Source organism: Phocoena sinus, chromosome 17, assembly GCF_008692025.1.
Source record: "Phocoena sinus isolate mPhoSin1 chromosome 17, mPhoSin1.pri, whole genome shotgun sequence".
Taxonomy (NCBI): Eukaryota; Metazoa; Chordata; class Mammalia; order Artiodactyla; family Phocoenidae; genus Phocoena; species Phocoena sinus.
Genome location: NC_045779.1, coordinates 18404427 through 18430910, shown reverse-complemented (window position 1 = coordinate 18430910; position 26484 = coordinate 18404427). Strand labels below are relative to the sequence as shown.

Below are 26484 nucleotides of genomic sequence, written 5' to 3'. Positions count from 1 at the left end.
AGTTCACACTCCAGAGACACTGAGGAAGGAATGGAGACTTAACAAGTCCACCAACTGATCTGGTCTAGAGTTATCAGATTTCTATTAAGTTCTGGATTTCAAGGTCACCTCATTAACAGCTTCTTTTATTGCATAAGTATTCACTATCTATTGTACACTTATCCTTAGCAAGCATGCTCTTACATAGCACATTTGAATTTTGACTTTTTTTTTTTTGCGGTGCGCGGGCCTCTCACTGTCGTGGCCTCTCCCGTTGTGGAGCACAGGCTCCGGACGCACAGGCTCAGCGGCCATGGCTCATGGGCCCAGCCGCTCCAGGCATGTGGGATCCTCCCAGACCGGGGCACGAACCCGTGTCCCCTGAATCGGCAGGCAGACTCTCAACCACTGTGCCACCAGGGAAGCCCTGAATTTTGACTTTTAAATGATGAGAAGGATACAGTTTATAATTATTAAAGCACTTTGAGAGAGAATTCATGTGAGAAAGAAATATTAGGATCACTGGTATCAGGCAACTTTGAAATTATTTTATCAGTTTATGGAATCTAAGTTAGCCTACATGAGGCTACACAACCCTACAGTAATGTTTCCCTGAAGACTCAGAGTATTTATTAAAATCACAGATTCCTGAGCCCCAACTCAAACCCACTGAATCAGAATTCACCATGGGAGTAACCTAAATATTCCTTTAGTACAAATACTTCATCAGAGTGCAGGTAAGAATCCCTTGTCGAGCATTTTCAAAAGATGCTTGTCCAGGTTTAACCCTCCCCTGGCAAAATCTCTGAGAGAGGCCCCATCACATACGTTCCCCAGAGATCCTAATGTATTTCTTTCTTTTTTTTTTTTCTTTTTCGGCTGCACTGGGTCTTCACTGCTGTGTGTGGGCTTTCTCTAGTTGCAGCGAGCGAGGGCCACTCCTCGTTGCCGTGCGCGGGCTTTTCATCGCGGTGGCCTTTGGGTCACAATGCAGGTCTGAAACCTGTGAAAGGAAGGAGGGAAGGAAGGAGGGTTGGGTAGAGGAAATACAGACTGCAGAATAGCTCTAAGAAAGTTCCAGCCAGGTCAATGGGGAGCACAGAAAACATGAGCCTGTCAGAGGAGGCCTGTGTTGAGAAGGTATGGATCAGCTCTAGCAATCCCACTGTGCTCAGCTATTGGCTGGAGACAGTCTAGGTAGAGTCCTGGGTTTTTGGTGCCCCTTCCATGGAGGTCGTTGACATGTAGCACAAAACTCTTTACACATTCCCATAGGTTCATCCACATGCGTCTACTCTGAACCTCCATGTCTCCCATCTTCCAGTCCTTTCCCTTCCAGGCCTCTGACCAGATGGCCAGGCTGTTGGCAATTGCCCAGAAATCTACATATTTTTTCCCACCTTTCACATAAAATAGATGACCAGGTTCACCACTCACAGCTCTGCCCCTTGGAAAGATTTTCCCTCTCTGCATACTTTCAAGACCACTCCTGAGTGGGGCTGTAATGCAGCCTCCACTCATTTTCAGCTTCATCCACATAATAGCCTGTCCATCGATAAACCAAGTGCAGGCTTTTCTTCCTCTTTAGCTGGTAATCTTCCCATAGGTAAGAGCTGGGGAAGGGGTGCTAGTGCAACTCTAGGGAACATGGGGCTCTGGGCCACCTGTTCTTGCAGCTTACTTGTGTCCTCTGGTTCTGCTCGGCTTGACCCTGGATATACCATGTTCATCTTACAATAGACTGCTTCTGGGTCTGTACAACTTTGTTTTGGCAGGTTCTACAGGACCCAGCTCATCATAGGAAATTCTAAAGTAACAGTCATTTGGGGTCCCATGGTCAAGCAGTCGTGTTTTTTTTTTTTTGCCGAAGTCAAGGAACTGATTCTCAGAAGCTCTGTATTCTCTTCTGCAGACGCTATGGCCTTGCTTCAGATCTCCACAGACCTGCACTGTGATTCTTCCCCTGGGGCCTGCCACAATCTTCCTATCATATCTTTTCTCACTACTGACACCAAATGCCAGCATCAAAGGATCTGCCTGATCGTATGGCCCAAGAGGCAGGGCTGCTTGCCTGGGCCTCCTGCAAAACTCTTTCCGGCTCTGAGCCCTCTCAAAGCTGCCAGCCTTCCATCCATGTCGCTCAGCATATAGGCTGGAGCAGTTTCTAAGTGTGGTGTTGCTTCCAGAATCCAGGAGGCCTACCAGGTCCTCTGCTTTTCGTTGTTGTTGTATATCAGAGGCCACGAGATGCAGCGATTTGCCTTTTACTTTGGAGGGGATGTCCCAGGGTAGAGCATGGCCTTGACTGCAAACCCCACCACAGATCTGAAGTCGCCGCAGCTGGAGGCTATCCACCAAGTACTCTCCTCGCCGCAGGTTCTCTTGGGGGGAGATCTCAGCAGTGCACCCCTGCAGCCTCCCCATGGGGTGTTTCTCCTTCTCAGTAAGCTTTAAAAAGCGCTTGCTACGTGAAAGTAGTAAATGAGATGCAAGCGATAACAAACATTCTAGAGTGTGTTTAAGGAAAGGAAGAGGAATTTAAGCTGTATTTGGAATGCAGTCAGTATCTGAAGAATCCCCCAGGGCTCTAAGGTGTGTGTGCTGAGGTGATACGTGGATTGGGACTGCAGCGCTTGGCAAGGATACAACAGTCCCCAATGTCGCTCAGTTAGAGGGAAGCCTTTCCTATTATTGGCCATTGTTTCAAATCCCATTCCAGGTCTCTTGGTACCATTCGTTCCCCAATTATAATTTGCGTTTCTTTACTGCCTAATAATGGATTTGTTTTTTTCTCTCCTTCAGCTATCAGTCACTTGGCAACTACTTACTCCTTAGTTGTGCTTTCAGCAATATTGTGCACCTCCCTTCTTGGTTAAAAAAACATTTTTTATTGAGCTATAATTGATTTACAATGTTGTGCTAGATTCTGGTGTACAGCAAAGTGATTCAGTTATACATATATATGTATTCTTTTTCATATTCTTTTTAATTATGTTATTTCAAGATATTGAATATTTTCCCGCGCTTGGCAGTAGGACCTTCTTGTTTATTTTATACACAGTAGTGTGTATATGTTAATCCAATCTCCTAACTTACCCCTCCCCCCCCTTTCCCCTTAGGGAAGTTTGTTTCTATGTCTGTGCTTCCGTTTTGTAAATAAGTCCATTTGCATCATATTTTAGATTCCACATATAAGTGATATATGATATTTGTCTTTCTCTGTCTGACTTACTTCATTGAGTATGATAGTCCCTAGGTCCATCCATGTTGCTGCAAATGGCATTATTTCATTCTTTTTCATGGCTGAGTAATATTCCATTACTCAGTATATATGTGCCACATCTTCCTTATCCATTCACCTGTTGATGGACATTTAGGTTGCTTCCACGTCTTGTCTATTGTAAATAGTGCTGCTATGAACATTGGGGTGCATGTATCTTTTTGAATTTTAGTTTTGTCTGGATATATGCCCAGGAGTCGGATTGCTGGATCATATGGTAACTCCATTTTTAGTTTTTTAAGGAAGCTCCATACTGTTCTCCATCGCGGCTGCACCAATTTACATTCCCACCAACAGTGTAGGAGGGTTCCTTTTTCTCTACACCCTCTCCAGCATTTTTATCATTTGTGGACTTATTTAATGACAGCCATTCTGACCAGTGTGAAGTGATACCTCATTGTGTTTTTGATTTGCATTTCTCTAATAATTAGCGATGTGGAACATCTTTTCATGTGTCTATCGGCCATCTGTGTGCCCTCTTTCAAGAAATGTCTATTTAGATCTTCTGCCCATATTTTGATTGGGCTGTTTGGGTTTTTGTTATTGAGTTATATGAACTATTTGTATATTTTGGAAACTAAGCCCCTGCTGGTCGTATCATTTGCAAAGACTTTCTCCCAGTCCATAGGTTGTCTCTTCACTTTATGGTTTCCTTTGCTGTGCAAAAGCTTTTAAGTTTGATTAGGTCCCATTTGTTTATTTTTGCTTTTATTTCTAGTGCTGTCTTAGGAAACTGACCTAAGAAAACATTGCTACAACTTATGTCAGAGAATCTTTTGCCTATGTTCTCTTCTAGAAGTTTTATAGTGTCCTTGTCTTATATTTAAGTCTTTAAGCCATTTTGAGTTTATTTTTGTGCATGGTGTGAGGGAGTGTTTTAACTTCATTGATTTACATGTAGCTCTCCAGTTTTCCCAGTACCAGTTGCTGAAGAGACTGTCTTTTCTCCATTGTATATTCTTGCTTCCTTTGTCGAAGATTAATTGACCTTAGGTGTGGGGGTTTATTTCTGGGCTCTCTATTCTGGTCCATTGATCCATATGTCTGTTTTTGTGCCAATACCATGCTGTTTTGATTACTGTAGCTTTGTGGTATTATTGTCTGATGTCTCAGAGTGTAATGCCTCCAGCTTTGTACTTTTTCCTCAGGACTGCTTTGGCAATTTGGCTGGGTCTTTTGTGATTCCATATAAATTTTAGGATTATTTGTTCTAGCTCTGTGAGAAATGTCATGGGTAATTTGATTGGGATCACATTAAATCTGTAGATTGCTTTGGGTAGTAAGGCCATTTTAACAATATTAATTCTTCCAATCCAAGAGCATGCGCTCTCCTTCCATTTCTTTAAATCATCTTCAATTTCCTTTATCAATCTTTTCTAGTTCTCAGCATATATGTCTTTCACCTCCTTGGTCAGGTTTATTCCTGAGTATTTTATTTTTTTGATGCAATTCTAAAAGAGATTTTTTTTTTTTTACTTTCCCTTTCTGATATTTCATTGTTAGTGTAAAGAAATGCAACCAATTTCTGTATGTTTATCTTGTATCCTGCTACCTTGCTGAATTCATTTATTACTTCTAGTAGTTTTTGTGTGGAGTCTTCAGGGTTTTCTATGTATAGTGTCATGTATTCTGCATATGACAATTTTACTCCTTCTCTTCCAATTCAGGTACACTTAATTTCTTTTTATCATCTGATTGCTGTGGCTAGGACTTTTAATACTATGTCGAATAGAGGTGGTGAGAGTGGGCATCCTTATCTTGTTCCAGATTTTAGTGGGAAGGTTTTTAACTTTTCACCATTGAGTATTATGTTGGCTGTGGGTTTGTTATAAATAGCTTTTATTACGTTGAGATACGTTCCCTCTATACCCACTTTGGAAAGAGTCGAGTCTTTATCATGAATGGATGTTGATGTACTGCCCTTCTCTCTTCAACCTTTTTAGGAAATGGTTTATCCCATCAATTTTCACAACTTCTACCATCTTAATAGCAACACTCCCAAGTATTTTTATAGTCCCTTGCCCCCACCCCCAATTTGTGTTATTTCAAATTCTGAGTTGCCCTTCATCCATATTTTCAGAATAAAGCATTATGATTTTCACTGTTGCATGAGAGAGATGAACTCATCCTCTTTTCTCCTTCAATTCCAGGGGCCTCTTTTCCAGGAGGTCTCCTCTATTCTCCCAATCACAGTCATGAATTCCCCTCATTCCTTCCCTCTGTGCAGTGTCTCTTAAGAAGACCATCCCTTTAGAGATATCTGGGAGGATGCACGTTCTACATTATCCACAAAGCTAAACAGTACGCCCACAATTCCTGAGAATCGTTTCAACTATAGCAGCCCACAAAACTACTCTATCCTCTGAACCCTTATCACACTTGGTGCTTGTTTACTACTTATAGTTGTCTCCCTTGCACTTTTATTATTTTTTGTTTTTATCTCCTGCCTCTTTAGGTATGTTTTATACCCTTAAGAGCAAGGTCTGAGCTACTTCTCTGTCTCCAAACCTAACCGAGTAATCGTATATACAAGTGCATAGATATACGTACACACACACATATACACACACTTAGAAATACATTTTATGGTTTGCTTCATGTACTAGGTCTTCAATGCACAGACCTAGTACCTGAAACAGTCTACTCTGTGTCTTCAAGCTTACTATCTCTTTTAAGTCTCCCTTTAACCTGTCATTCACCTTTTTCATTGTTAGAACTTTTCTGAAAGCCCCCGTGAGCCTCATCATTGGACACATATGCTAAGTCTAGGGGACCACTGCTCATTAAAAAGAGCAGGCAGAGAGCCACAAGGGACAAGTCATGGGAAGAAACCAAAGAACTGCCCTTGAGACTTAAATAAGGCTCAGCTGGTGTTTTTATATCAGAATTAGACTATTTCTAAATTAGACTCTTGGGCCCTAGGGCAGGATTGCCTAGTTATATAAAATAAGCCAACAAGTATCCAGTAATTACAGGAAATTTGGGTACGATGAAGCTAATGTTTTGGAAACAAAAGATAGCCTTAGGAGATTAGAAAGGGATAAGAGGAAAAATACACAGGGAATGAGACAGCTAAAGTGGTAGGAGAGGAAGAGGGAGAGGAGAGATAAGCTGAGAGATATGGGTTTTACAGAAGCTGAGGGAGGTTAAGTGTTCACAAATATCAAACTGGCAGCTGCCACACCTAGCAGGATAGGAATTGAAGAGATGCCATTGTATCTGTCAACTAGGAGGTCCCTAATGGCTAAACAAGCTTCACTAGACTGGTGAGGATAGAACCCAAATCGAGTGGCATGAGAATGAGAGGTGGGGAAGAAAGACTTGAACATAACCTACTCATTCAGGGAAGTTTGCAGTTTCCAGAACAGACAGGAGACTTGAGGTGAAAGCGGGACCAGGAAATGAGGGCTGTTTTAACGTAGAGGACACACGAGCACCTCTGTTGAAGGGAAGAAAAGAAATTAAAGTATATCCAAGAGAGAAGGAATTGACCCAGAACGTGGAGAGGAAAAGGGACATCTTTTCCTCTGGGATGAGGTCGTGAAGAAAGGAAGAAAATGAGAACCAATCTGAAGAGAAGGAAGGTGTTCCCAGGGGTTAGCTCTTTTCCTCCATGAGGGAGAAGACAAGTAGGAAAGAAAGAGGGGCTCATGGATGGTGATGGGCTTCTGGAAGTTGCCTGGGAAGAGATAGGCCACGCAGTGTTGGAGGGGTTGACTGAGGCTTGACACCCATGATTTGCAATGGCAACTGGTAAATGTGATTCTCTCCAGAAGGGGCTTCCTAGGAGCAGGGGATGAGAAACTGTGGCTTAGGCTTGGGGGCTGGGCAGGCAGATGAACTAGGAGGTCACTATAGAAAGGACAATGCTGAGGAAAGGATGCATTAGGGCCTTCAGGCAGGATAGGGAAGGGCCAGGAGGACATGAAGGGCATCAAAGGAGTGGAGACTTGGCTAAGAGTCCATGGCTTGTTCAGTGAATGGGAAAGATCAGCGAGTGTTGTCAAAGAGAGAGATTGTCAAGTTCTAGTTTTCAGTGTTGGCCTACGTATGGGTCAAAGTAAGGGCCACGCTATGTCTGAGGACTTTAAGATAAAGGCCACGATGCTGAGAAACACGATGGATGGTGAGGCCAGGATGAGGCTGCTTGGGACAATGGCAGGCAACAGCAGGTAGGGGGAGAGCAGCTAAGCCTTTGGTCCTAGATAAACAAGGGGAGTGACCTAGAGAAGATGGGTTTTCTGAAAAATACAGCACAGAGCCAGTTGCCGGCTTCCTACAGAGTGGGCCAGCATGAATGGTACAAGTCTCAAAGGGAAGGGCTACTGAAAGAGACCTGTCAGAAGAGAAACTCAGGGATTACAGTTGGCCTTCCTTATGCTGCATCAGATTCAACATCCACAGATTCAACCAACCGCAGACTGAAAATATTTGAAAAGAAAAAGAATTCCAGAAAGTTTCAAAAAGCAAAGCTTGAACTTGCCACGTGCTGGCAACTGTTTACATAGCATTTGCATTGTATTAGTTATTATAGGTGACTCTAGATAGGATTGCAAGAATATGGGAGGATGTACATACGTTATGTACGAATACTGTGCCATTTTCTGTAACGAACTTGAACATCGTGGGTTTTGGTATTGGGAGGGGCAGTCCTGGAACCAATCTTCCACAGATTCTGAGGACAACTATATTTACTTATCAACTAATTTATTTTTAGTCCTTGACCTGCATTACCAACTGCCTTTTTTTTTTTTTTTTTTTTTTTTTTTTGCGGTACGCGGGCCTCTCACTGTTGTGGCCTCTCCCGTTGCGGAGCACAGGCTCCGGACGCGCAGGCTCAGCGGCCATGGCTCACGGGCCCAGCCGCTCCGCGGCATGTGGGATCCTCCCGGACCGGGGCACGAACCCGTGTCCCCTGCATCGGCAGGTGGACTCTCAACTGCTGTGCCACCAGGGAAGCCCCCAGCTGCCTATTGAACATCTCTGAGATATACTTCTGGATCATCTTTTCCTATATGAACCTATCTTCCCAACCTCTATAATTTACTCTTCTTCCTCCATTTCTTTAATTCTAGCCAGTAGCATCACCGTCACCTGGGCAGCTATTCTAAAAAATAAATAAAAGTCATCTTCACCACCCCTTCTTGCTCTCCACCCAGCCTGCTTCCTTCCTCCATTTGGAAGTTCTCACCCTCACTCTAATAAAGAGCGGTAATTAAGAGAATCAGACAGACTTGGTTTAAATTCCAGCTCAACCATTTCTACCTCGAATGATCTTGGGCACATAACTGTTTTAAAGCTTATTTTCTTCTTCTGTAAAATGGTTATAACACTAGTACTACTCACGTGGGTTATTATGAGATTTGAATGAATTAATGCACGTAAAGAACTTATCACATAATCTGGCATACCGTAATTTCCTTCAAAGTTGTGAAGATCATTAATTTCATTAAGTCACTTCCTCTTCTGACTTCATGGTATCTGCAAAGCTTATGAACATATTTCTTAACTTTTTTTTTATTGTGGGCAAGTTTTTAAAATTTTTATGAATCTTTTATCACAAATATGCTAATAATACTCTTTTTGAAATTTTACTGAAGTATAGTTGATTTACAATTTGTGTCAATTTTTGCTGTACAGCAAGGTGATTCAGTTATACATATATATTCTTTTTCATATTCTTTTCCATTATGGTTTATCATGGGATATTGATATAGTTCCCAGTGCTATACAGTAGGACTTTGTTGTTTGTCCGTCCTATATATAATAGTAGTAAAACTCATTTTGACTTATATAATAAATCAAGTAATTTAAATTCTACTTGCTTTTGTACACACTTTGAATCAATAAGCACACTTCGGACAGCATACGCCTCCAGATTAGCTTTCTGTCATTTGTAGTTTTATTAAAAATTCTCAGTAACTAATTCTAATATGTAAATAAAATGAAATCACGAATAAAATTTTAAACACATCTTCTACTAAAAAAAGATAAAATTCTAAGCAAAACATCCTCACCAACATGTTGTTACTAGACATTCACACTCAAATGGCTTACTTTTTCTTACAAAATTTTCTAGAATGGAAATCTACAAGGCCGTGTTTTGAACAGTGGAGAAAACCCAAGCGCTAGTGTGGCTGCTGGCCCCTGGGCTTTAATGGCCTCCCGCACCCCACCTGTCAAACCAACATTCATATTCTCTTCTTACTAATCTCCTCTTAAAGCTAAATTCAACTCCCCCCTTATCCAGGGCAAAGGTTCAGAGTGAGAGGGAAAATGAGGACATTACTAACCCCAACTAGTAAACTACAGCGTTATTCCACTACCTCCTACGTGCTGTGCCACCGTCCTCAGCACCTCTTCCTCTTCCTGTTCTCGTTCCCTTGTCTTCTCCAACTGTTGCCATTGAACCTGAACACTGACGTTAATGAACATATCAGTCAGACTGGGGAAGCATTCCACCGGGATGACAGCAGGTAAATGGAAGCATGGGTTGTATGCTTTGTATGTATGACTTTTTGCCAAAAACTACCAAAAATTCAATACTAATTTTCCCCCGTGAAGAGAGTCGGTGGCAGAGTTGAGTTAGGACTGATGAATTGAAATGTAATAGCAGACACCTGGTGGTGGATTCTTTCTTTTAATGAAGGGTCCTTCCAAGGAAGACATCTATTAGGGATAGCAAGAGGAAAAGATTAAGGGATAAATGGGCATATCTTTTACTGTCCCCAGATCTCCATATTCTTCCCAGATGTGTTTGCACCAACGCCCTTTGTCCATCTACCATGGATGGACTACACATCCATTATAGATCCAGAAACTTACTTACTCTGTGCTGTGTATTTCAGAAAGTCCATTATTTGCCTGAGAGCTAATTAGGAAAAGTAAAAAAGCATTAAATGTTTCCACCATGCTTGCAAACACAAGTTTAGCCCTTAAATGTTCACATATGTAGATCCTAACACACATGGGTGGGTCGAAAATAAAAAGGCAAAGAAACAAAAGTTACTCTATGAAGAAATCCAGTTCAAAATGAGAAAAAAATATGTTGGCCTGAGCAATCACACAGTTTCGCATATCAAAAAGACCCCCCAAACAGATGGCAATGTGACTGTCTACACTAGCTCCTGATCCAGAAAAATGGAATTATGGCTCAGCTGCAAAATCCTGGGCCTTCGTTTTCCCAGTGGCCTAAATCAATCCCCAGCCCAGGACAAGATGCTGAGCAAGGTGCATAATTATTTCAGGCCACTAGGGTAAGCACTATTCCTGGCAACTCCGCAGGCAGCGCCATGGAGAAGGGTTTCTAATTCTCTTTGGTGATTTGGTTCTGTGTAAACTGAGATTTTTCTTTCAGTATTTCAGCCAGATAAGCAGGAAAGGCCAGCTCCAGTCCTGAGCTAGAGACAATCAAGGTCAGTTTCAGTTCCTTTTCTGTGTAGTTTAGTCTCCGTTTTCCCCGCTGCCTTCCCTGACACCTGTCCTTATATTTTTATCTGATTATCAAAACCTAGTGAGAGAACTTTTGGCAGCCTCTGGTGCTTACTATGTCATCCAAAAGCCTCTCAGCCTAAGGAACACCATGAATGCTCTGCAAAGCAGTGTCCTTGAGAGGCTAACCCAAGACCCCTGGCTATGAACCACAGAGAAGTATCTCCCGTGGGTATTTTAAGGGTGAGGGTGAAACCAGTGCCTGCTCTCCCCAGAGGCAATACTGACTTAGCAACTTGCCTATTAACGAATCTCTGATGTTTGGCTTTACGCTGCACCGACAGTATATTCAGTTATTATCTAACATTGAAAGTGAAAGGTAAATCTTGTCATTCCCATTTGGAAGATGGTGAAATAGAGGTTTAAAAGTTTAAAAGAGTTGTCTAAAGTGAATTCAACAAAGCAGTGTTGCAGCTGGAAAGTAGATCAGCTGACACCTGTCTCCAGTTTTGTAGGTCAGGGACTCTTTGTAAGTTTAGAGCAGTGTTTTACTTACCATATTCCTCCTTGAAAGCTTCTATTTACTTTCTTAAACTGTGGATGCCAGTGGAGAGGTACCAGGTGTACATTCCAGACACTTATACAACATACACAGACTGAGCCGTCTGCCCTTTGGGTACACAGCTCCGGGCTGAAGAATTTCTAGGGTTGTTAGAATAAATGAGGCATTAGAGGGAGCAGGCTCTGAGGTAGAAGCAAATACCCTATATCCCTGCAAAGACAGGTTAAAAACACCCTCTTCATTATTACAAACAAAAAAACTCACCAGTTTATTCTGTGCTTTTTCAAACTGCATTGCTCTCCCCCTGTATATTCATTAAATAAATGCAAACACATGTGCTTTGAAATGGGTAGGTGTAAAAGAACATTCTGCACAATTATATCTAGGCTGTGGCAGACTTATCTCACATGCATACATGTATCTGGGGGATGTTAATTCACGGTGACAGCTGAGCATGACAAACGCAACAGTACACAAATTGGAAGGCCGAAAAAATGCAACTACGAACCCCATGCAGACAAACACGCATATGAGTTTTCCCTCAACACACACGTGGCCGCACTTATGGGCGCGTCACCACATTGATAAACCCCAAACACAAACACCTGGGCCTCCGCCGCCCGCGAGCTGCCTCCACACACGCGGCCTCGCCTCCTCCTCCAGGCAGGCGGGGACTCGCGCGCGGCCCTGGGCACAATCGCTCTCCCACCCGCATCCCGCTGCGAGAACACAAGTGCGCCGGCCGGTCCCGAGCCAGCCCGCCCGCCGGGGAAGCGGCGGCTCCCGGGGCTGGGGGCAGGGCCCGGGGGGGGGGGCGGTGCGGGAGCGCCGCGGGGCCGGGCCTCGCCGCCCGGGGAGGGGAAGAGGGGCGGGCGCGGGGCGGCGCCCGGCTCACGTGGGCGGGTGGGAGCAGCTGAAGGTCCGCTCCGGAGCCCGGGCTGTCCTCTCGCGCGCGGCGCTGGCCAGGGCGGCGGCGGCGGCGGCGGCGGCGGCGGCGGCGGCGGCGAAGGAGGAGGAGGAGGAGGAAGGCGGCTGTGGCAGCGGCGGCGGCGGCAGCGGCGAGAGAAGAGGGGAGGACGGAGGCGGCGTCGGACTGGAGCCGAGCGGCGGCGCGAGCTGCCCGGAGCGCTGTCGTGAGCTCGCCCGCCGGGCCTCCACCCCCGAGCTACACCCTGCCGTGCCCAGCTCTGCCCGCGTCCGTGCCCCCGCGGGGAGCGCGCCGGGGCTGCCCCCCGAATGACGGGCGGAAGGTTCGACTTCGACGATGGCGGCACCTACTGCGGCGGCTGGGAGGAGGGCAAGGCGCACGGGCATGGCATCTGCACGGGGCCCAAGGGCCAGGGCGAGTACTCGGGCTCCTGGTCGCACGGCTTCGAGGTGGTCGGAGGCTACACCTGGCCCAGCGGCAACACCTACCAGGGCTACTGGGCGCAGGGCAAGCGGCACGGGCTGGGGGTGGAGACGAAGGGCAAGTGGATGTACCGGGGGGAGTGGTCACATGGCTTCAAGGGGCGCTACGGGGTTCGGCAGAGCCTGTGCACCCCCGCTCGCTACGAGGGTACCTGGAGTAACGGGCTGCAGGACGGGTACGGCGTGGAGACCTACGGGGACGGAGGTGAGCGGCGTCGCTGGCGGCTCGGCTGCTCCGCGAGCTAGTGCGGTGGGCTTTGCCCAGACTGCGGGGAAGCGGGGAGGACGCGAGGCGCACGTGTCCGGAAACCCGCCAAAACACCTGGGAAAGCCTCCCACCCTCTTCCCGCGCCCGCTCTTCCCGGGAGGGTGCAGTGGGACGCGACTGGTGCGCAAGGGTTGGATCTGACCCGGTTCTTGGAGCGGGCGGTGTGTGCACACCCTGGGGAGCAAGGCGTGAATATACCTGGCCGGCGCCGCGCTGCCACCGGGAGGGAGCGCGCCCGGGAGGGTTGGGCTGGAGAGGGGACGCTGTCACTTGAGCCCGTCACATTACGTTCCTGATCCCTCCCTCTCCCGGGCGGGTTTGAAATCACCACTCCCGTGGAGTTAGAGCGAACGCCCTGGGCTTGTGAGGCTGGCGGTCGCTGCGGACCGCTCCTGGGATTGGTTTCACGTGGAGTCGTATTTCGCTTCTGGTCCTCTAGTAGCCTAAAGATAGAAGCCAGAACCCCATTAACTAGGATGTTGGGGAATTGTTCCTTATCTGAGGTGCTTTTGGAAACCTCCTAGTTATGGGAGTGGAGAGGCCACCTGATGCAGGTGGAATTCGGAGGATGTGGGGGTTTCTTTCTGTTTTTCATTCGGTTTCTTGAAGTATTGGTTTTCCATCAAAAGAAGGTACTCATTGTTGAGCTGCAGATAGCTGGACAAATTATGAGGAAAACACTTTAGAAATGAACAATGGAGTCTACGTTTTAAAAAATACAATGGAAAGGTATAGTTGCTAAGTTAACAGCTACTTTACTCCTGAGAATGGCAGTACGAAATCGCCGGTTTGCACTAAGGTGTAGGACCGAAATGGTATGCTGGCTGTGAGCAAAAATTCACCTTGTTTTAATATTTAAACAATATTTGCAAAAGAAATTTTCTATGTAAGAGGGCAGAGTTCCCTTTTTTTTCCCCCCAACCAGGAAACATATTGAAACAGGTATCAAAATCTGATGAATTTCCTTTTGTAATAAACTGAGAAGCATGCATGTCTTATGCTTCGGCAAAATACATTTTCTTATACTAAACATAATCAGTTAGTTGAAGAGGGTTGTAGGAAGCAAGGTCACCTTTCAGGATTCTGCAGCTCAGAGTTGGAGGATATTAAAGGGATCCAGTTAAAAGTTTCTCCAGCCCACGGCAACCCCAGTCAGGCCACTGCTTATATAAAAGCTTATACAATTTGTACACTTCACTTACTCAGAACAGTTGGGCCATGTTTCAAATGCAAAACGGCAGAATGGTAGGATTTGCTAAAAAGGACATCTTTTCATCCTACAGTATAAATGAAGGATATGGTTCTCATGGATTAAAGGCCGGGGGGGGAGGGGGGGGGCGGAACTTACTCTAATACTTGTATATGGGCTGCATGAGTTTCAAGTTCCACGGTAATTAGGGCCCTTAAATGTTCTGAATGGGCATAGAGTGCCTTAGGTTGACAGCCTTACAAACATGTTAGCTTGTGATTGGATTTTATTGGAGGCCCCGGGTCTACAATATAACTAAATTCCATGCTCGAAAGTTGGAATACAAAACTTATCTTTCAAATGTGTGCATTATTTTATAACCTTTCAAGAAGGCCATGGATAGTTCTTTTACCACAGTATTTGGAAGGCTAAAAATAAATGTCTTCTTTCAAAGTTACTACTCATTAAACAAAATCTCTTGGTTTAGAGTATTCACTATACCTAGCAATCAATATATATATGTAGCACAGTAAAGGTCCTCTATGTATGTGTTGTGGAAGCTCAAATAAGTGTCTAGGATGAGTGTAGATAATCAGCATCTTGTTTTAAAACTAACTTTTAAAAGAATTTTTTAAAAACCGCAAAATTTGGCATCACTGTAGGACTGTGGTTCTTTTTCTACCAAAAACAAATCTAATATGCTACCAATTAGGAAGGGGAGAAAAAACTCTTAAAAATCACTATTGCATTCCTACTCTGTGTTTTTCTTTCGTATGCCAATCAGTTAATTAGAAAGTCCTGAATCATAAAATGGGGGTCTAAATTGAAGTGTATTGCTACAACTTATTTCATACAAAGATTTTGGCCAAAACAGGACATATCACTTCCCCTATTTTTACTTTTTGCCTCTGCACCCCAAGTCCATCCCTAGCTACCCTTTCAGACCTAGGGAAAATCTGATTCCATGTATTTTGTGGTGGCATTAAACTAGAGGAAGGAAGCCATAATTCCATTGACAAGTATCACTCGGTTTATTTTATTAGTGATTTGTGTGTGAAGTGTTACTGAACTAGAAACCCCCTGAATATTAAGAATAAATTAGTACCATGCTCATGAAATCCAAGTCTAGGTGCCCAGAATATTTGGTGCAAATTCTGATCCTGCTGTGGTTCCTTTTTTAACCTGTCGTGAAGCTATTGAAAATATCTAGGAAGACACATTGTTTTGTTGATTATGTGCATACTTGCACGTGCACATACCCATTCGCAGCATGTAGATTTGAGTTTGGCATAATAAAGTCTAAATTTGACTGGAATTCTTTCTGAACTGGATGCCTTCCACTACAAGCTTATTTAGTGAAAATGGCCATATCTAGAAAATCAGCTCCCAGATACGGAATCATAGAACATAACTTCAAACCCATGATCTATATTTAAGGGATTGAGAGGAACTAATTAGCACTTTATTTGGGCAGCAGGGAGCAGGTGGAAACCATAAAGAACTAGAGGCCCTTTTTTTGCTAGGTTCATTGACTAAACTAAACCTGTTTTAAATTTCAGATGAGCCACTAACACTTTGACTGTAAATTGGTTTCTAGCCATTCTGTGGAGGAATTCTTCCATATACTGTTCCTCAACAGAATAGGATGGGAATATAGCCAATGCCATTGTTCTGCTTCTCAACTGGACAGTTAAGCAACAACCTAAATTTCTAATTATTGCTGTTGCCTTAAACCACTTAGAGTTTTCAAGCAATACGTCGTTGGAAATTCTAAATACTTTTTGGAGATAGCAGTTTAAGGAAACTAGCTGTTAATTTCCCTTTAGTGTTAGGAATTCCTAAGACTGTATGGTTGCATTTTAAAAGTGTAAATACTTCTTGATATCAAACAGTATGTTGGAAGTTGTTCTAGCAAAATTAACTTGTCATTATGTAGAAGGATACAATTATAGCATTCCTTGCTTATTTAAACAACGTATTTAAAAATAAGGTAGTTTTAGTGCGTGTAAGTCAGGTTGTATAACTTTTATCTTAGAACTTAAAATTTTATCTATCAGGAAAAGGGAAAGTAAGTTGCAATTTCCTAATAATTCATTTCCTTCCCTGTTAAAGAAATAATTATTAAGGAAATAATTCGGTTCCCTTCCCTGTTTGGAGATGGCTAATATTCAGTAGAAAGCTTCCTGATCTGAAATGTTCTATTTGACTATCTTATCCTTTGGGGTTTATGCCCACCTCCTCAGAAGTTCTTAGGTGTCAGGTTAAGATGTTAAGACCTACCCAGAATATGACATTCACAGTACCAGACCCACTTCATATTTCATTGTCTCCCTGCTACTGTCTATTTATATACCAAAAATATATCAGAATGAACAGAAAGCGATGGTAGTCTTGAAATTAGTCAAAACTTTTGACTTTGGAGCCCATTATGGCTTTAACTTTTAAGTGCAATAATCAGCCCTTGTTAACACGATGATATAAAACTATAAGCAGCACTTCTCGGTATTTTAAAAATAACTATGCCATGCAATAGAAATCTTTTCACAGCAATATAAAATGGCAAGGTAGCTCGGTATAATCAGAAACTGAAAGAAGTCAAGACAGACTGTTATCATGATTGGTGTTCTGTGATATTGTGAGTTAGGAATAATAAAGAAGTAATTACATCTTAAAATTTCTACATAGCTTCTTTTGGGGGATATTTTAATTTAAAATTTTCCTTTAATCAAAAGGAAATGAACTTGATGTAGAAGAGAAAATTCTAAGTTCCCTAATCTTAACATTCAGTTCCTCCTAAGGTTATTTAAAAAGCTGCTCCAGATTAATTTTTAAACGTCTCTGCTAATTTATTTAATAGAAAAACTTACTGAAAACAAATGCTTTCGATTAGAGATTATCCTTTTCCTGAGAAGGCATAATATTCATTGAAAAAGTGATCTGGTGTCAGCAAAGTTTTAGTGGACACTGTAAAGCACGCCTTTGCCCTGAGATGAATTCCGTAATGCTAAGTGTGGAAGTTTTCCTCTGGCCTTATCTCAGTTTTCCCAAAGGTAAACAGTGCACGCTTTTTAGCCACCACAGCTGTATACAAAAAGCCTACATACAATTACAGAAAAGGTCTAGGCACAACATCTCAGGGACGGGATTCACAAATGGAATTTTAAAAGCATCCCTAAGAGTTGACTTGGCAATGTTTGGGATTGCACCTTGGGCCGCCGGGCCTGCGCGCAGGACTCTAGCCGTGCGCGCCCCGCGCTCGCAGGCGCCAGCGCCCCCTCGGCCCCAGACTTACGCTGTGCTCTCTTGCGGTCTCTCGAAGGTACCTACCAGGGCCAGTGGGCCGGCGGCATGCGACACGGCTACGGCGTGCGCCAGAGCGTGCCCTACGGCATGGCCACGGTGATCCGCTCGCCGCTGCGCACGTCGCTGGCCTCGCTGCGCAGCGAGCAGAGCAACGGCAGCGTGCTCCACGACGCCGCGGCAGCCGCCGACAGCCCGGCCGGCAGCCGCGGGGGCTTCGTGCTCAACTTCCATGCAGACGCCGAGCTCGCGGGCAAGAAGAAGGGCGGCCTCTTCCGCCGCGGCTCCCTCTTGGGAAGCATGAAACTGCGCAAGTCCGAATCCAAGTCCTCCATCTCCAGCAAGCGCAGCTCGGTCCGCAGCGACGCGGCCATGAGCCGAATCAGCTCAAGCGACGCCAACTCCACCATCAGCTTCGGCGACGTAGATTGTGATTTCTGCCCGGTGGAAGACCACGTGGACGCCACCACCACGGAAACCTACATGGGCGAGTGGAAGAATGACAAGCGCACCGGCTTCGGCATCAGCGAGCGCTCCAACGGCATGAAGTATGAAGGCGAGTGGGCAAATAACAAGAGGCACGGGTATGGCTGCACCGTGTTTCCCGACGGCTCTAAGGAAGAGGGAAAATACAAAAATAATATTCTGGTCCGTGGAATAAGGAAGCAGCTTATACCAATAAGAAACACAAAAACTAGGGAGAAGGTGGACAGAGCGATCGAAGGCGCGCAAAGGGCAGCCGCCATGGCGAGAACCAAAGTGGAAATAGCAAATTCAAGGTATGTACGCACAGGATGGGTGGTTCTGCCCGGGTCCTTCGCAACAGTGGAATATCAAATAATGTGTTTGTCAGTCCTTTGGTGACATCACCAAATAGGTTCTACAACTGCCGGAATCAAAGGTGGAAAATGATTAAGCCCAATAGAATGAGTCAGAAACGTACCTGCACTCTTCTGAAACTTTCTGCCCTCAAAAAATGTCAAAGGCATATTGCGGTTCCCTTCCTCATATAAATTACTTCCCTAATACTGAACGTGATGGAGTTGACTCAGAGCCTGTGTACATTTCCCAGAGTCCAGAAAGTTACTTTTTTTAAGAAAGAAAAGTACCCCTGAAATACTTCCAGAGGGAGCACAGTGCTTTTGTGTGCTGCAAAGAAAATACCATCCACATGGAAACCCACCTAGTGTAGGTGAGTCCCTTTATTCTAATATTAAAGTTGGAGGTGTGTACAACTCTGCCTTAGAAAATTATCCTAATTTATAACATTCAAATTCTGTTTATTGATGCCTTATAGGTGAGATTGGTTTTGAGAAACTCACCAGGATTCAGATAAGGCAGAAATGTAAAGCTACATGACAGAATCCAGCAGACATTCTTTGAACAGCAAAGCTTACCTACATGGGAAAGGCAGAGTGACCGAGGCTCAGCAGAATCCCCCCATTCTATGCAAGAAAGACTAGATCACTGGTATATTGAAAGGAAGGGGGTGGGGAGAGCCTGACAAAGACAGATGGGACTGTCAGTGTGCCAAGGTTAAAAGAAAGAGTGGCAGAGGAGGGCTGGAGTGAGTAGGACACAGTGGTGAATAGTAGATTGAGAAGTGAGGTATATGTGGGCACGCCCCTGAAGTTCTACCCATGATAGCCAGGTTCAGGCATCCAACCAGGGCATGGAGAAACGGACTGGCAATAGAATTTTACTAGGGTTGGATGTCATATGTTAATCAAAAAAGAAAGCGGGACGGTTATACGTGGAAAATTTTATTCTTAGGCTCATTTGAGCAGGTACTGACTGGCCCTAGTTTTCCGTGATTTGAGACATAACGTTTATCGTAGAACATTAAAAACCCTTGTCCTGCTTCAGTACTATCCTCGCATTGAAGTAAATCTCCTTGTGAAACCACGAACTCTTAGCATGTCTTCAGGTTTTTATTCTTACCATTAAATTAACGAGCCCTCCCTTTTCTTTGGTGGAACCATGTGAAAATTCTGATGTTCAAACTTTTCGATGTACAAAAAATGGCGATTTCATATTGTTCAACTTAATACTTCTAGACTTCTGAAATTTTTTTTAAAAATTAATTTATTTATGGCTGTGCTGGGTCTTCGTTTCTGTGCGAGGGCTTTCTCCAGTTGTGGCAAGCGGGGGCCACTCTTCATCGCGGTGCGCCGGCCTCTCACTATCGTGGCCTCTCTTGTTGCGGAGCGCAGGCTCAGTAGTTGTGGCTCACGGGCCTAGTTGCTCCGCGGCATGTGGGATCTTCCCAGACCAGGGCTCAAACTTGTGTCCCCTGCATTGGCAGGCAGGTTCCCAGCCACTGCGCCACCAGGGAAGCCCTGAAATTCTTTTTTTTTTTTAATGCCCCTATTTTATGGCTGCTGTTTACTTCTGAGTGTCTGAAACGCTAATTGGAAAGTGGAGACAGTCTTGGTTTTGTATTATTTTTAGATGTATATGATATTAAAGTGTTCAAGATTTCCATGTTTATCCCAAACTAACCCAATTTTAAAGTTAATATTGCTCGTTAATTGGCACAAACTTTCAAGAACGGTCTCTCCTATCTGCTGAGCATCTTTTATGGTAGATCATGGTTTTCTCTGATCACCAGGCATTGCGTCTACTTGCTTTTTACTTTGCTTGTAGATAGGATACTTGGCACATCTAACCTTGCCAGCTTCCATGGCCCTCTGATAACTTTTAGAGCGAATTGATATACTTTTCGTTAGGCCCTAGTGTCTAATTTGAAATGTGCTCTTGGATTCTTCCTTTTTGTTTTCACCTAGTGATAATACTAGAGGTAATTCAATCTTGGCAGGTGGAAGATAAACCTTTGCGGGACATTCTAGCAAATACCTTTCTTATGCTTGCTTTAATTATTGACTTTTATGATTAAATTGGAGGAACCTACATAACGAAAAGCTGTGATGCAGAGATCTCTGATTTTTACCGGTATCGTAAAACTCTTATCCAAGTTCTAGGCACAGTCTCTCTGTTGAAAGTCCTTTGGGGTGGTATTATGTAGTTGGGAGTAGTGTGTTATAATAGTTTATAATTAACAGACATTGTGCTCGCTTCGGCAGCACATATACTAAAATATAATTAACAGACATTTAGCTTGAGAGCTTGTACTTCTAGCTAGTTAACGCCTTCATAAAGATTTCACTTAGCTGCTTACAAAATGCTCAGTTGATTATGCTTAGTGATGTAAGCCTGTCACAGGTCAAATATACTGCATGATTCCACTTATAGGCGAGATCTGTAATGGTCAAACGCATAGAAACAGTAAAATGGTGGTTGCCAGGGCCTGAAGGGAGGGAGAAATTGGAAGTTGCTGTTCCAAGGTATAAAGCTGCAAGTTGAATCGTTCTACAGCTCTCTACAACATTGTACCTGTAGTTAACGATACTGTAGTGTGTGCTTAACGTTTTAACAGGGTAGATCTCACGTTAAGTGTTCTTACCACAAGGAAAAAAACACTGTTTTGATGACATGATAGGCAAAAAAAATTCTTAACGCCCGATTAACCTTTTATATTTCACTTTCACTGGTTTAGTGTCTTTCCAGATTCCTTGCTTTAATGAGTACTTCAGATACAGAGTTTTGCAACTTGCTCAGTCCTTCCTGACCCTTCTAGCAGTTGTAATTAATGGTTTTTGCTTTTATTAATGGTTTTAATTTAATGGGTTTTGCTTTTAAAAATATCAAAAGTTTAAGAACATAAAGACACTCTTCCCCTTCCCCTGCCCCAGTGATGGCAGAATATGAACTAGAAAGTAAGACTCCTGGCAGCGGCCACTGTTGAAATCACTAGTTCAACATTAGCAACAAAGGGAGATGATCTGTCAATGGTTATTGACCACTTCAGATTGCCTCCCTGATAGTGTTATTATTGTAACACTGTTATTTTTTATGCTACAGAGATCTTTGTTTGTTTCTGAAATCCCAGGGAAATGGATCTGCTTTTTTTTTTTTTTTTTTTTGCTGTACGCGGGCCTCTCACTGTTGTGGCCTCTCCCGTTGTGGAGCACAGGCTCCGGACGCGCAGGCTCAGCGGCCATGGCTCACGGGCCCAGCCGCTCCGCGGCATGTGGGATCCTCCCAGACCGGGGCACGAACCCACGTCCCCTGCATCGGCAGGCGGACTCTCAACCACTGCGCCACCAGGGAAGCCCTGGATCTGCTTTTGTACCATCACCTTATTTTATCTGGAAACAAAGCCTAGCTTTGAGGGAAAATAATTACCTTCTGTGAAGATGTCTCCTCAGGGAAATCAGGAGACATGGAACCAGCCATCTTCGGCCCAGAGATTCAGGAAAACATGGTAGATCTGTGGATCTTTCCTTTACTTCATTGCAGACGGAGTGGTGTATCTTCCCAGTAAACACAGGAGGCTTATTTCTGAAGGCTTATTATGGACCCCTGTTTAAGTCTTATAGATCAGGGAATATGAGGATGACAGAGAAGAGGTAGTAGATGGTAGAAATAATGCAGTAGAATCAGTAGTTACTGAAAGTTTCCTAGCTAGTTTGGCTAGCACTCGAAGAGTTAAAAGTTTGGCTAGCACTCAAAGAGTTAAAACTTTATAAAAATTTTTTAAAAAGAGTTAAAACTTTAAGGGATGCTAATAATTTGCCGACTCCTATAACCTTTCTTTAGGTGTCTGTTCTAATTCCAAAAGTTTATATGATTTTATGTTAATAAGATTTTTAAAAAATATTTTGTTCTCCTCTTGTCTTGGCCCAGAGAGTAAAAATCATCACATGGGATTGAGAAAATGTCTCCACCTTGTTTTTTAAGAAATGTGCAAGAGAAAGGGGAGCAACTCTGAACATTTCAAGCTCCTCATTTTCAGAGGCAGAGACTGAGGCTCTGCCCAAGGTCACCCCACTGTCCCTGTCATTTCAGTCATTTTTCTCATTTGGTCATTTTTTACTCCGCTAACTCTTGTCTCCAATAATTCCTTAAGACAGATGTTCAAATGACTGTTCCTTGAGAAAAATATTTTAAGGAGGGATTTTAAGGTGAGGCATTTGGTTGAGGCATTTAAGTGACCCTTTGAGAACCACACTTCCGTGGAAACGAATAGATAATTTAGGGAGGGGTGTAGACAGAGGAAGAGCTTTGTAGAATCTGGGCCTTAGAAGGAGTAGTTATGCTAAAGGGTGGAAGAGGTGTGTTGAAAAGGATGGGAGAGCTCTGGCCTAAAGCATCTGAGAACCACAGGTATTTGTTTATACTTCATTGTTATCAGATTAGAAGAAAGAAAACTAAGAAGGGAGGATAGAGAGGAGTGGGATAGTGACCCTTACTCACTAACTCTGTGGCCAGCCTCACTGCAGCTAGTTGGGTGATGGGCTGGGAATCCCCCAGGACCACTGTGAAGTGTCAGTGGTGGGTCAGGCTGACGAGTAGGGTGGAGCTGTCTGCTCCCAACCTCTCCCCCACCATTAGTGCCACTTCAGGTGGTAACGGCAGCACTAGACAGGGAATGTGCTGTCCCCTGCCCAGCCCTGCTGTGCTTGGGGGATGGAAGCAGCCAGGTAGCACGTGGAGAACTTCAGCATCAAGGGATCGGGTGAGCTTGCTCTGTCCGTTTGCAGAACCAGAGACTGGATTCCCTGTTTGCCAGTTTGGGACTTACATATTAAAATGACAGGGTTTTTTTTTTTTAACCCTACAGGAAAAATATATTTCCCATACTTCTCTTTTAAAAAGGTACATTCCAATTTCATGGCACTCTCCCCCTTTCCTCCATGCCCAGAATGACTCAGCCACTACAGCTTTCCTTCAGGGGAGTCTTTGCTCACCCCTCCCTCTGGCTGGTACCCAGGCCCGGCTCCCCTGGCCAGCCCCTCGGGCTGCTCCCCACTCTGGTTTAGACATAGAGCCTCTTCACAGAGGGTTTCCCCACCCCTGCCCCTCCCACCCCACCCCCTCAGTCCAAATCCCCCCGTTAGTCTAAATCGTCATTGTATTTCAGTATGTTTGTGTAATATCTCTTTCTCCAGCTTCGACTGGAGAGCCAGGCCCCGAAGGCAGCTGGGCTCACTTCTGTATTACCAGCAGCTAGTTGAGATCAGGGCACTTTTATAAGAGCTCTAGTAAATATTTGATGAATGAGTGAATCACATCCTCACTACTTTGGGTACGTACACTGCCAGTGTTTCTAATTCCATTTTGCCAGACATTTTTAAACCGCAGTTCTCAGACAGGAAACCTAGCTCTCACAGTTCATCACCCTGTAATCTGGCAGTAGTCAAGGAAGTGCAGAAAATGCAAAAGTATGTGTTAGAGGTGCCCTTTTCCCTAATTAGGTCAACGTCATTAAAGTGTCAGAACTAAAGCATAGCCAGGGAATAACAGCTTCTAGTTAAGCCAAAATGTTAATTCCATTCGTCATGAGCTGGTCCAGTGATACCTGTGAGTGTCCGATAAGAGACTTCCAGGAAGTCAACTTTTACTAACTATAATAACATTGGCCTATCCTACTTAGTTGACATCACCAAAATTTGTGATAAGTCAGAACATAAGAGCTTATTGTCTTTTTAAAAATCTGTTTGCTGAATATTCAGCTGTCTGTTTCCTTTTGAAAGGTTTTCTTGTCCAGCCATTTTTTTGGGGTCATTTTTCTTTAGCTCAAATAATAACGTTCAGTGGAACAGTCCCTCACAAAATTACTTGACTACATTCACACCTATTAAAGCCCAAAGTCAGCCATGAGCCAGTGCACTTTATGGATCCAAATTAAACTTATTACCACCAATTTTAGGTAAAAGCTCAATCTGCCGAGTTATTGTAAAGGGCAAGGAATCTGAGGTCCTTAAATTCTGTTGGATAAAAGGTTTCTCTTTTGAAAATCGATATTATAGTTTATATTTTATCTTTATTTCTTTTCTGTAATATTAGTGGCTGTATCACATCTTTAAAAACAATTTTAGGTTAACTTTTCCATGAATGTCTTTGTTTCTTCTACTGGGGCCCTGGTTAATTTTCAACTATTAGCACAAGTGATTTTTCATAGGAAGGCGGACTCCTTGTAATGCCTCATAAGTCACTTTAATGAAGAGACTGTTAAGTAAGTAAAGAAATTTGAGGGGCAAATCACCTAAAATGTGGGAATTTATGGCTGAGAAGGGCATCAGTTATTTTTTTTCAGTTGTGTCTCCCGTGTTCTTCCATATCTGCCTTTGCTGCCTGTCGCCCTTTTCCACCTGCTCTCACCAGCCTATGAGCAGATTCCAGAGGCTTGGTTAAAGCACTCAGGCCTTGAGGTGCGGAAAAGCTTCTGTGTGTGGGGGCTGACGTTTGCCTTTCTCTTCACAGGAGGGTTGTTTTAAGGGTTGAATGAAAGAGTGAGTGTCATGGGACTTTAACCTGTAAATCCCTACGTCTAGTTAATGTTTTAGAAAACGTGTCGATCCTACAAGTACCATTCCCAAAAGTGAAGGTTGATAGAAGACCAAGAAGCCAGCCTGAGATGGAGGTAAAGATGGAAGCAGGAAGGGAAGGAAGGCTTGGGAAGCGGAAATAGGGCCAAGCCAGACTCACCCCTTTCCCAGCCTCAGTCGGTGTGGAGTCAGTATATTGTCAACAGGCAATTACATTTTTTAAGGCTGAAGAGAAAATGAGTAAGGAAATGGCCCCGTGTGTTTCTATCAAGCTAGGCTGGGGTCCTGATCCTGAAGACAGTGGAGGATAACAAAGACTTCATCTTCATATTGTTTGGATATATTAGTGTCGGTCACCATTACCCTTTACGTGTGTTGTGGTTTCTGTATTGTGCATCAAAGTTTGAAGTACATGTTTGTCGTTTTTACCAAAGATTGCCCATTTCCCGTGGGAGCAAGTGAGGCACCCGCTCTAATTTCCTCACCTTCTTCTCCAGGCTGTTGAAAGAAAGACATGCTTCTTCCTATCACGGGGCCCAGGACTTCTTAAGGGGCCAAGCAGTCACTGAGAATTCTGTGGGTGTGTGGAGAGAACAGCTGAAACCACAAAGATAACCTAGGCGTCAGCCCTGTCCTGCCCCTGAGCAGGGGGCAGAGCTTGGCTATAACGCTCGTCCAGAGGCCGAACTGGGAAGACGGAGAAAGCCCTTGCTCTGCTCTTCCTTCTCCTTCAGCTCTGATGTTATATCACCTGGTGGCTTAACAGGTCATTAACACATGAAATGGGAACACATTGTATCATGAGCACCTTATAAAATATTCTTAGGCCATCTCGTTTCTAAATATATTTCTTTAAAAAAATTCTTCAGCCAGCCCTCCCAGGGCCAGGCCCATTCAAAAACCCTGAGGCATTGAGGCGAGCCTGAGTTTTAGTGATTAACAGGTAGGTCCAAGCAATACAGATTTAATGAAACTCAGTCTTGGGCCACCATGATGGGAGAACCACACAGGTATCCAGGCTCTAGGGCCATTAGAAGCATTCCTTTTTAAACCCTGAACCGTGTAGGCGTGGCTCTCCGCTTGGAACAGGGAGGGCGAGGAGAAGATGCTGGACGTGGTAGGAGTGGCACGAGTGGCATGTGAGGTCATAGTCAATTCTGCAGAGACCTGCTTGGTGGAAACCGGCTGTGAAGACTGGAGGGAAAAAAACAGTCCAGGGCGATGATATCCTAGGCTTGGGGGACACACGTTGGCCCGGTTTTAACTGCAGAAATCTGAGTTTGCTCCAGACAGTCCAGATTTCGGCAGATTCCATCTCATTTAGCTGTGAAATATGACACCTTCCTGATGTAGTCAATGTGGAGCATTAAGGCAGCCGCTACTTTTCACGACAGCTTCGACGTAGTGGAAAGCACCCCGCTCAAACTGTTCTCCGGAAAGGCGGAGGTGTGATTGGGTTCAGGCTCCATCCCGTGTGCTCCATAGGAACTTCGGCTTTGCCCTGGAGAAGCTCTGCTTTGGGGCCAGGGGCAGGGTTCTGTGCGCATGCTAACCGAGCGGGGAGGCGCCTGCGAGCGGCAGCTGCCAGGCACCCCGCTCACAACTTTCCATCATGGATTAAGCTGACTCTGCCAATCTCACTTTACTCAAGACACCAAACTGGACGCTTGCAAG

General features: G+C 44.2%; 1 protein-coding gene across 4 annotated transcripts in view; it reads left to right on the top strand.

Moving 5' to 3' along the window:
- Positions 1 to 12195: 12195 nt before the first annotated feature.
- Positions 12196 to 26484, top strand: part of JPH1 (junctophilin 1) — an 80680-nt gene continuing 66391 nt past the window's right edge. For 3 of the 4 annotated variants that reach the window (XM_032609711.1, XM_032609708.1, XM_032609707.1), the window contains exons 1-2: positions 12336 to 12867; positions 17439 to 18198. In XM_032609711.1, coding sequence (XP_032465602.1) covers positions 12489 to 12867; positions 17439 to 18198 — 1139 coding nt within the window. In that variant the 5' untranslated portion in view covers positions 12336 to 12488. Of the gene's footprint in view, positions 12868 to 17438; positions 18199 to 26484 lie in introns of all 4 variants that reach the window. The other variant, XM_032609709.1, reaches the window with a different exon arrangement.